Genomic DNA, 10,418 nt, shown 5'->3' with positions numbered 1-10,418 from the left:
CTAGTGCACCACTAGGGCTCCTAAGGTCCTAAGGAGGGTGTACTAATTTCTTAGGGCTGCTGTAACAAAGGACCACAAACTGGGTGGATTAAAACAACAAAAATGTATCATCTCACAGTTCTGGAGAGTAGAAGCCTGAAATCAAGGTGTAGGCAGGGCTGTGCTCCCTTTGAAGCCTCTAGAGGAGGAAGTCTTCCTTGCCTCTTTTAGCTTCTGGTGGTCCCAGATATTTCTTGGCTTGTAGCACCACATCTCCAACTTCCCCTCTGTCTTCACATGGCCATCTTCCCTCTCTGTCTGTCTGTCTTCCGTTTTCTCTCTCGTAAGGACACTAGACACAAAGAGCTTAGGGCCCATCCAACTCTGCTGTTACCTCATCTGAACTAATTACGACTGTGATAACCCTGTTTCCAAATAAGGTAATAGGGTTTGAGGGGGTTGGGACATCAACATAGCTTTTGATGGGGGGGAACACAGTGCAACCCATATCAAAAGGAATGAGCAGCAGATGTTTGGGAACAAGGAAGAGGGCTTCTGTGTCTGGGGTGGAAGGAAAAAGAGTGGTAGACACTGAGGTTGCAGAGGGACACACAGGCCAGATAATGTAGGACCTTGCAGGCCAACCTAAGTTTTGGTTTTAAATATCCTGGGAAGGAGTGGAATGTTTTCAATAGGAAAGTGACACACCGACTTTATTACTATAGCTTTATAGTAGGTTTTCAAATCAGATAGCATTAGTCCTCCAAGTTTGTTCTTCTATTTTCAATGTTGTCTGTCTCTTCTTTGAATTTCCATATAAATTTTAGAATCATCTTGCCCATTCATACAAAAGAGCCTGTGATTTTGATTGAGACTGCATTGAATCTATACAGTTTGAGCAGTTCATTCTACCCATGAACTTGGAATGTCTCCACCTACTTGAGTCTTCTTTAATTTCCCTAAGCAATGTTTTATACTTTCAGTGTACAGGGCTTGCACATCTTTTATCAGATTCCTCTGTAAATATTTCATATGTTCTGTTTTTTAAATGTTATTTTTATTGTATTTAGGTTTACAGAACAAACTAGCTTCTCATTAAACAGTACACATATTGTTTTATGACATTGGTTGACAACCCCATGACAGGTCATCGCTCTCCCTTCACCTTGGGTTCCCCATTACCAGCTTTCCTGTCCCCTCCTGTCATCTAGTCCTTGCCCCTGGGCTGGTGTGCCCCTTTAGTCTTGTTTTGTTTTATGGGCCTGTCTAATCTTTGGATGAAGGGTGAGCCACAGGAGTGACTTCATTACTGAGCTAAAAGGGTATTCAGGGGCCATACTTTCAGGGTTTCTCCAGTCTCTGTGAGGCCAGTAAGTGTGGTCTTTTTTGTGAGTTAGAATTTTGTTCTACACTTTTCTCCAGTTCTGTCTGGGACCCTCTACTGTGATCCCTGTCAGAGCAGTCACTGGTGGTACCCGGGCACCATCTAGTTGTACTGGCAGACTCAGTCTGGTGGAGGCCATGGTAGTTGGGGTCCATGAGTCCTTTGGTAAATGTTATTTTTAAATTCCAGTTTTTGCTTGTTACCATGATATACATACCACCTGCTGTTGATTCTGACTTATGACAACCCCATGTGTCAGACTAGAATTGTGCTCCACAGGGTTTTCAGTGGCTGATTTTTGGACACATCATCAGGAAAAACCAATCGTGGGAAAAGAACATCATGTTTAGCAAAGTAGAGGGTCAGTGAAACGGAGGGAAACCCTCAGTGAGGAGGACTGACATAACGGCTGCAACAATGCTCTCAAACGTAGCAGTGACCGTGAGGATGGTGCAGGACCTCCGAGGCTTCCTTTCCTTAGACTACGTGAGATCACCACTAGCTGGAGTCCACGCAACAGCAACTAACAACTGAGGCAAAACTCTGGAATATTCTACCCAATGCCCCAAGAATAATGAGGTTTTCCAGGCTGGCTGGTGGGAACAGTCGTCATTCCAGGCGCTGAGTGAACACGAGTTTCTGTTACCTCTAATCTTTTTCCGTGGTTCTTTCCCCAGCTTCAGGTAATTTCCTCAAATACTGCATGTGTTGATTAGCACCCTACTGAATACTGAGAGGGACTCTGCAGACTCCTCGATATCTCAGTGTACAGCTCTCAGCTCTTTGGTACTCTGTCCTCCAAAATTCTAGCTCCCTGGGTCTCCCTGGACTTTCAGCTCTGTCTCAACTCCACGGGAACCCCTCTTAAGGCAGTGAACTGGGGCAATCTCAGCTCTCATCTCATCAGCTTCCCAGCTCTCAGGGACACTCTTCCGTTGTTTGATGACCGGTGTCTTGCAAACCATTGTTTCATCTATTATGTCTGATATTTTCGTTGTTTCAAGTAGGAAATTAAATCTGTTCCATGTTACAACATCTCGTCTGAAAGCTGAAGCAGCCGTGCACCAGCTCACGGTCATTTCTCTTTTATTTTTTGTAATAATCACAAAGTTAAAAAAAAAATCTTTCCAATACTGGACAGAGAACTTTTTTTTTTTTTTTAACCGTTTGAGAATAAGATTCGGACGGTTAGGACGTAGGACGTCCCGCGTCCACCAGTCGCTGAGCGCAGAGCCCAGACGCCCCGAGGCACACAGGTCGGAGAAGCAGGAGGCAGGGTCCCGCGGGGCGCGTGCGCGTGGGGGGCGGGTGCGTGGGCGGGGCGCGGGCGGGGCGCGGGCGGGGCCAGGAGGAGAGGCCACGCCCCCCCGCCTTCGCACGGCCTCTTTAAAAAGCGGAGCCGCAGGCGGGCCTGGCCCCGGTGCTCACGTGACTTGGCGCCGCGGGCTCGCTCGCTCGCGGAAGTGGTGCTGCCTCTGCGGCCGGCGCGGGGTCTGCGGGCGCCCGGCGGGCGTGGGGAGGCAGGAGCGGGCGCCGGGATGGTGCACCTGTACAACCTGCACCCGTTCGGGTCGCAGCAGGTGGTGCCCTGCAAGCACGAGCCCGAGCAGTTCTGCGGCGGGGGGCGCGACGCGCTGTTCGTGGCGGCGGGCTGCAAGGTGGAGGCGTTCGCCGTGTCGGGCCAGGAGCTGTGCCAGCCGAGGTGCGCCTTCTCCACGCTGGGCCGGGTGCTGCGCTTGGCCTACAGCGAGGCAGGTGAGTGGCAGCAGCGCCGCCTTGAGGCCTCCTTCTAGCGGTCTGGGCGGCAGCTCGGGGCGGGGAAGGGACTTTATGCTTCCCGGGACCTGCCCGATGGCCACGCCCGGGCTGGCCGCCGATTCCTCTGATGCGGTGAGCTGTGCAGTTGTCCAGGTAACCACAGGTGTGAGCCTGCTGCTCCGGCCGCTGACCGCTCGCGGATAGGGGGAGGGACAGGCAGGGGGAGGGACAGGCAGGGGGAGTCGCTTGCCTTGGGCGCAAGTTCAAGAGGGCGGCAGCTGCGACGCGGAATGCTATCCGAGGCGCCACAAACATGAAAGGCGCCTGACAGGCAGCCGGCCGCAGCGGGGGAAGGCGTGTGGAAGTGATCTCTGCTGCTGCGGGCCGCTGTCAACGTCTGTTCATCTTCCAATCGTGTGTGTAGGGGAGGTAATTTAGAGATTGCCCTTGGGGCTCGCCTTCGCTCTCCCTTCTCAGGGTTTCTTTGCCTGTGGGTAGTGGTGATCCTGGGCCCCTAGGATTGCCACTGCCTGGGGGTCTTTAAGAAAATGCGAACAGTGTCAGTTGTTTATTGGGCCCAGCATTGGGGTGAGTCTAGTGTTGAGTGTTGAGCCAAGATTGAGATCTACCCACTGACCTGCAGCCGCAGCGGCTGCAGGAAGTCACGAGTAACATGGTAACATGGTTAGTGAAGCCTTGAAGAACAAAGCTGGCTGCCTTTAGAGACGTTCAGGAGTCACGTGGGATGGCATTAGCGTGGGCCCTGTAGTTCCAGGGTGACTTTAAGTCTGGCTTAGTCTTCGACCCCTAGCCACTTCTGTTTATCCACGCATGACTGAACGTAAGTAGGGCTGACTCTGGGCTATGAGAAGTCCAGGTAACTTGTCTTTCACTTCTCAACTTTCCCCCTTTGGTCTCCTCCTCCCACTCACAGTAACTGGGACGTGGGAGTTGCAATTCTTAGCACCCAGTGTCTTTGTCCTCTGTGGCAATCTCCCTGTCAAAACCAGAAGGAATCTTATGTCAACCGTTTATATTTATTGTAAATGCTTGCTGGTCTCTTACTCAAGCGGAAAATATTTTCAGTTCTTTAAGTCTCTAATAAGCAAGATATTTTTCTCTTTTTATAAAATTTCGGGATATGTACTCACTCAAGGTTCTCCGGAGAAATAGAACCAATAGGATACACTCATACTCACAGATGCTTTTGTGTCTATATCTCCGTATCTACCACCTGTCTGTCAGTTTGTGGTACTATGGTGGCTTCCATGTTGCTGTGATGCTGGAAGCTAGGCCACCAGTATTTCTTTTTTCTTTTTAGCAGATGCTTTTATATTCTGTATTCTTCATATATCACTTCTTATTTTCTTGAAAACAAACAAAATACAGATCCTTTAAAAAGTAACAAAACTTAACTTCATTTGTGGAAGATTTTAAAATAGTTTTGAAAATGTCAGAATTGACCGTCATTCCCAAAATGCATTTGTCTTCTCTGTGCTCACTTGCCAGATGTGTATATAGGAACTGGGTACAGTAACAGCAGCATTTCAGTTCCAGTTCAGTGGGAAAGGGCTGGTTTACTTAATGGTGTTAAGGTAATAGGTTCTATTTTTGAAGAACTAAAATTAGATCCCTAACTTTTCTGCCTCCTCCCATTCTAAAATCTAATTCAACCTCGCCCCCGCCCCCAATAAAATAGAATATGTAGGAGAATATTTTTGTCAATTGGAGGACATGGGAGACCATTTAAGCAAGACAGGAAACTTGGAAGCCAAGATATGTACCAAACTACATAAAAATTGTATGGTAAGAGATGCCATAAGTAAACCCAAACAATAGACTGTGGAAAACTATTTCTATACATAACCAACAAAGGGTTAAACCCATTGCTGTTGAGTCAATTCCAACTCATAGAGCCTCTATAGGACAGTAGAACTGCCCCATAGGGTTTCCAAGGAGCAGCTGGTGGATTCGAACTGGCTAGTGGATTCCAACTGCCAACTTTTGGTTGACAGCTGAGCTCTTAACCACTGTGCTACCAGCGCTCCAACAAAGGGTTAGTGTATCTTTTCTACAGAGAGCTATTCATGGATAAGAAATACAAATTGAACAATCTAGTAGAAAACGGACAAGTTGTAGAAGCAAAGCTACATGCCGACAATCATAGAAAAACATGGTCAGCTGTGTAAATAGGCTGGGCAGTATAAATGATTACATCGTTTTGAAAGTCTCGTTTTTCTCCACTGCACAGAATCAGTGCAGGTGAGAATGTGGGAAAACAGGTATGTTCACATCATGAATTTCTAATTTTTTTTTTTAATTAGGACGGCAATTTTGCAGTCTTTCTTAAAATTTCAGAGATGCCAGCCCTTTGACCCAGCATTCCCATTTTGGGGAATCTATTTTCTTTTTTTTTTATGCCTTTGAAAGAGCCCTTCCAGTAAATAAGTATGTAGGTACAGGCGTGTTCATTACAACATTAAATATAGTGGGAAAACACTGGAAATAACCTGAATGTACGTCAGTGGGAAACCCTGGTGGCGTAGTGGTTAAGTGCTACGGCTGCTAACCAAAGGGTTGGCAGTTTGAATCTGCCAGGCACTCCTTGGAAACTCTATGGGGCAGTTCTGCTCTGTCCTGTAGTGTCTCTATGAGTCAGAATCAACTCGATGGCACTGGGTTTGGCTTTTTTTGGTACGTCAGTGGGGGAACCGTTGAACAGATTATGGTACATGTATATGTAGGAAACCCTATGGGGCAGTTCTGCTCTGTCCAATAGGGTCTCTATGAGTCGGAGTTGACTCCGCAGTGGGTTTGGGGTTTTTTTTTTGGTTGTAGATATTGAAAAGCTGTTAGATCCCTGTGTATTAATGTGAATGGAAAGATTTATTGTTAATACTTTAAAAGTAGCGAATATATTTAGTGTGATTCCATTGTAGCAAACAAGCAGAAAAGGCAAACAAAACACCCCTTTACATCTGTGTTTCTATGTGTGTCGAGATGCGCACAAGGGCAGTACCAGGCATGTGTGGTCACGTGGATTCCCCAGGGGTGGGACTGCAGGGGAGTGGGGAAGATCACTGTTCTTTAGGCATCTCTTTTTTTTTTTTTTTTATCACTTTGACCTCTCCCGGCAAATAAGTGTAGTCTAATTCAGTCAACAGTTAAGGAGAAATCAACTTGCATCGCAGTGTTCTGTGATATGTACAGCTTTGTTCGATTTCGTAGAGTTGACAGAGGTTGTGACTTTTGTGGAAAGGAAAGAGGTTGAAGCGTAGGTTCTGCTGACTCCAAGTTCCTTAATTTATACCTGATTATAGGAAGTCACAGAGCCCTGGGGGCGCAGTGGTTAGTAAGAGCATGGCTGCTAACCAAAAAAAGTTTGGCAATTCGAATCCACCAGCCACTCCTAGGAAATCCTGTGGGGCAGTTCTGTGCTGTCCTGTAGGGTCGTTATGAGTCGGACTTGGTTCGAGGGCAACGGGTTTGGTTTTCTGGTATTTAAAGGAGCCCTGGTGGCACAGTGGTTAAAGCACTCGGTTGGTAACCAAATGGTTGGTGGTTCAAACCCACCGGCCGCTCCGTGAGAAAAAGACGTGGCAGTCTGCTTCCATAAAGATGACAGCCTAGGAAACCCTATGGGGCAGTTCTACCTTGTCCTATAGAGTCGCTAGGAGTCGGAATCAACTTGACAGCAGGTTTATAGTCATACTAATGCTACTGAGGAGTCCATGGGGTAGTGTGAACAGTTAACATTACCTGCTGCTAACCAGAAGGTTGGAGGTTTGAGTCTCTGCAGAGGTGCCTTGAAAGGAAGGCCTGATGACCTATTTCTGAGAAATCAGCCACTGAAAGCCAATAGGGGCACAGCTCTACTCTGACATACATGGAGTCCCTGTCAGTGAATTGATTTTTTTTAGTACTACTGAACTCATTGTGTCAGAGAGCTTTGCTGGAGTTACAGATTGAGAACTACGGAAAATGCAGAGAGCTAATCTAAAGAATAAAATGTAAAATTTCTGTATAGGCTACTAATTCATTAATGCGTTATTTTGAGACACTAAAATTGGGGTATATTGTATTTTAGAGCCTAAAACCCTAACGTCAGTTAAAAAATACTAACACCTCAGATCCCGTTTCTTCAAGTTTTGCTCTAGTCCACCTTTAATTCGACCATTCATGGCTAGGGTTCATTAATAGTTCCTTTTCATGGTAGCAAGGCAGTGGTTCTGTTTCAACTTAGAAATGCTTACAGCAGTCTTACCTTCTTTGCAGGAGACTATTTGGTGGCAATTGAAGAGAAAAACAAAGCCACGTTTCTTCGTGCTTACGTGAACTGGAGAAGCAAAAGGACTGAAAGCTCTCGTGTGTGTATCCGAATGATTGGGCATAATGTGGAGACTCCCTTCAGGGAAACCTTCAGAGACCAGATGTCCATTGTCGAAATACCCCTTTCTGAAGCCCCCTTTTGCATTTCCTGTTGCCCGGTGAAAGGAGACCTTCTTGTTGGCTGCACAAATAAGCTAATCTTATTTAGTTTGACGTATCAGATCATTGACGAGGAGTTCTCAATATTGGACTTTGAACGTTCATTAATTATACACACAGATAATATCACTCCAGTAGAAATTTCTTTTTGCGCTGGATATGTCGCTGCTATGTCAGATTTAGAAGTCTTAATCCTAAAACTGGAGTCAGAACCTAAAAAGGGAGCGAGTGTGAACCACCGTCCACAAAAGACCAACAGTCCAATGAAACAGGCAGAAGAAGGTAAATGATGAATTTAACTTGCTTGTTTACACGTAGAGAAAACCTTCACCTCCAACAATCTTCGAAGGGCTCTCTCTGAATGCATGGTGCCAAGCCACATTATAGATTTACTGATGCCTGTAACGCAGGATATGGGTTTGTTGACTGGCTGCACAGATCTTATTCTGTAGCATGTAAACGTGTCTCTACATGTACTTGTCGATTAACCCCACTGCTGAGCCTCATTTTCCTCATCTGTAAAATGGAGATGATAGTGCCTGACCTAGTTGTGAGGGATCAGTGAGTATTAAGATTTTTCAAAGCTGTGATGCCTTGTAAATGTAGGAGATATGTGTATAAGTAAATAAGATGTCTATAAATCTGTTCATGGAGCCCTGGTGGTGCAGTAGCTAAAGCGATCGACTGCTACTAGAAGGGTCAGTGGTTCAAAACTACCAGTGGCTCCACAGGAGTAAGCTGTGGCAGTCTGCTTCTGTAGAGGTTTACAGCCTCAGAAACCCTATGGGGTCGCTATGAGTCCGAATTGACTCGATGGCAGTGGGTTATATGTCTAACTGGTGGAGGACCTGTGACTTCTAATTTTCATTCAATCAGGTAGTAGTACTTGAAGTTGTTAAACTTAAATTTTATTTTTTAAGGCATCAGTAATGAAACTTTCCAGCTTGAGGCAGATGGTTTTGTTGTGTGCCCAAACCCCATGGAACTTCTTGGCGAGAAAAGCAAACAGTCTGGAGTGTCTGTTACATTGGAGTCAACAGGATTAGCTGATGAAAAAATAAAATATTTCCACGTTCAGCACCTGCTCTACAGGTATCTGAAAGCTTTTTATTCACCAGTATTTAATAAATATTTACCTTCTTAAAGTACATGGAAATAGCTCTCCCCGTACCCGTCTTTTTACCTCACAGGCGCTTTACTTCTGATATTTCGTCTTATGTGTTGCCTGATGACGTCAAGTTGCATTCACTTCAGCTGCTACCCATTTACCAAACAGGTAAGTATGACGAGGCTTCGGTGCAGCCAGGCGAAGAGGCTCTGGGCTGAGAGTGGAGACTAGTGTGAGCGGTGGGTTTGGTTCTTCCACTGAGCCTCGCTGTGGCTTCGGCCAAGTTCCTCAGCAAATGCCTGAGCACTAACTAGAAAGGGAAGTGGTGTCTACAAGGAGGAGCCATGGAAGAGGGTGTACGACAGGCAAAGCCCGTTTCCCTTTGGAAAGGGTCATTAGGCTCAAAAAGGGAGATCAGAGCTTTGTAGGCGCTGTGGTTTATCTCAGTTCCAGCTGGGTGTTGTGCACAGCTTCGTGTGACGGTCTTGTGAGCACGGTGGAAAAATGTGGACTGGATGAAAATTTATGTAAAGCGGTGGTGCTCAACCCTGCCACACATTGGGCTTAGCCAGATGCTTTTAAAAATACCAGTGCTCTGGTTTTGCATGCTGGAGATTCCGACTTAACTGGTCGGTTATGGGGCCTGGGCTTCAGTATTTTTTCAAAGCCGGTCTTTGGCCTAATGGGCAGCCAGAATTCAAAGTCACCCATGGGCTTCGAGCCCTTTCCTGCTTAACCCCTTTAGAGGTTGCCTAGAGAAAAATATAAATCTCAGTCTGATTAAATGTGTTTGTAACCATTTATTTTTTTCTTGGTATGCATTCAGTACCTACGATTTTGAGTACTGTGCTGAATACTGGGGAGCTGTTAAATGAGCGAAAGTAGGCAACGTTCCTGCACTCCTGGAGCTTGTTGTCTAGGCGGGAAGGAAGCCTTTAATCGGATAACAATACAAAAGAGAATGCAGTTATGTACACAGGCGCGCGCAGACACACACATGAGTGTTGAAAGATACTGCTCTGAGAGCCCTTAACCAAAAGCCCCTGTTTTCATCTTGGAGTCAGAGCGAGGTTCTTGAGGAAGCAGGTCTGAATCAGGGCTGACCTGGGGCTGGGAGCTGGTACAGGGAGATGAAGGGAGCCTTCCAGACACAGGAAGCACCATAGGCTCTGCGGCGGAGGGAGAACGTTCTGTTTGAGGAACTGAGAGAAGCAAGACTGCGGAGAGTGCCGCAAGTGCACAAGGCAAGAGACAAAGCTGAGGACCTTACAGGGCCCACAGGCACGTTAGAGCCATGTAGCTCTTCAGGTGAGGAGCCGTGGGAGGCCAGTATGGGGTTTTGAGATGTGTGTGTGTGTGTGTTGGGAGAAGGTGGGTGGTGACATGATTTTTTCTGTGTCTGTATTGGAGGAAGGACGTAGTGCTATTGTGTTTGTGTGTGTTTGGGGAAAGGAACAGACACGAGCTTGTGTGTATGTTGGGGTTTGGCGATTGAGAGGGCCATGACATGGCCCAGTTCGCTTTTAGAAAAAGATCGCTTTAGTTGCCGTGCAAAGAAGGTATCCGGAGTGAATAGAGAGGACGTTAGGAGGTGATTCTGGTAGTCCAGCAAGAAATGATAGTAGCTGGAAGGGGTAATTATTATACAAGATTGTGGAATCAGGATCCGAAAAGATGGAGTCAACCTATAATAACGGGCCA

At 46.5% G+C, this 10,418-nt stretch overlaps 1 protein-coding gene across 8 annotated transcripts in view; it reads left to right on the top strand.

The window, feature by feature from the left end:
* Window positions 1-2,772: 2,772 nt before the first annotated feature.
* Window positions 2,773-10,418, top strand: part of HPS3 (HPS3 biogenesis of lysosomal organelles complex 2 subunit 1) — a 54,625-nt gene continuing 46,979 nt past the window's right edge. For 6 of the 8 annotated variants that reach the window (XR_007515088.1, XR_007515087.1, XM_049867489.1 and 3 more), the window contains exons 1-4: window positions 2,773-3,118; window positions 7,397-7,891; window positions 8,530-8,701; window positions 8,800-8,885. Coding sequence is in view for 6 of the 8 variants with exons in the window: in XM_049867489.1 (XP_049723446.1) it covers window positions 2,902-3,118; window positions 7,397-7,891; window positions 8,530-8,701; window positions 8,800-8,885 (970 nt within the window). In the remaining 2 variants the exon portion in view is untranslated. Of the gene's footprint in view, window positions 3,119-3,151; window positions 3,275-3,445; window positions 3,551-7,396; window positions 7,892-8,529; window positions 8,702-8,799; window positions 8,886-10,418 lie in introns of those variants that run through there. The other 2 variants (XM_049867493.1, XM_049867492.1) reach the window with 2 other exon arrangements.

The sequence above is a fragment of the Elephas maximus genome, chromosome 23 (genome assembly GCF_024166365.1).
Source record: "Elephas maximus indicus isolate mEleMax1 chromosome 23, mEleMax1 primary haplotype, whole genome shotgun sequence".
Classification (NCBI taxonomy): Eukaryota; Metazoa; Chordata; class Mammalia; order Proboscidea; family Elephantidae; genus Elephas; species Elephas maximus.
Note: the sequence above shows the minus strand (reverse complement) of the source record. Positions and strands in the feature narration are given on the sequence as shown.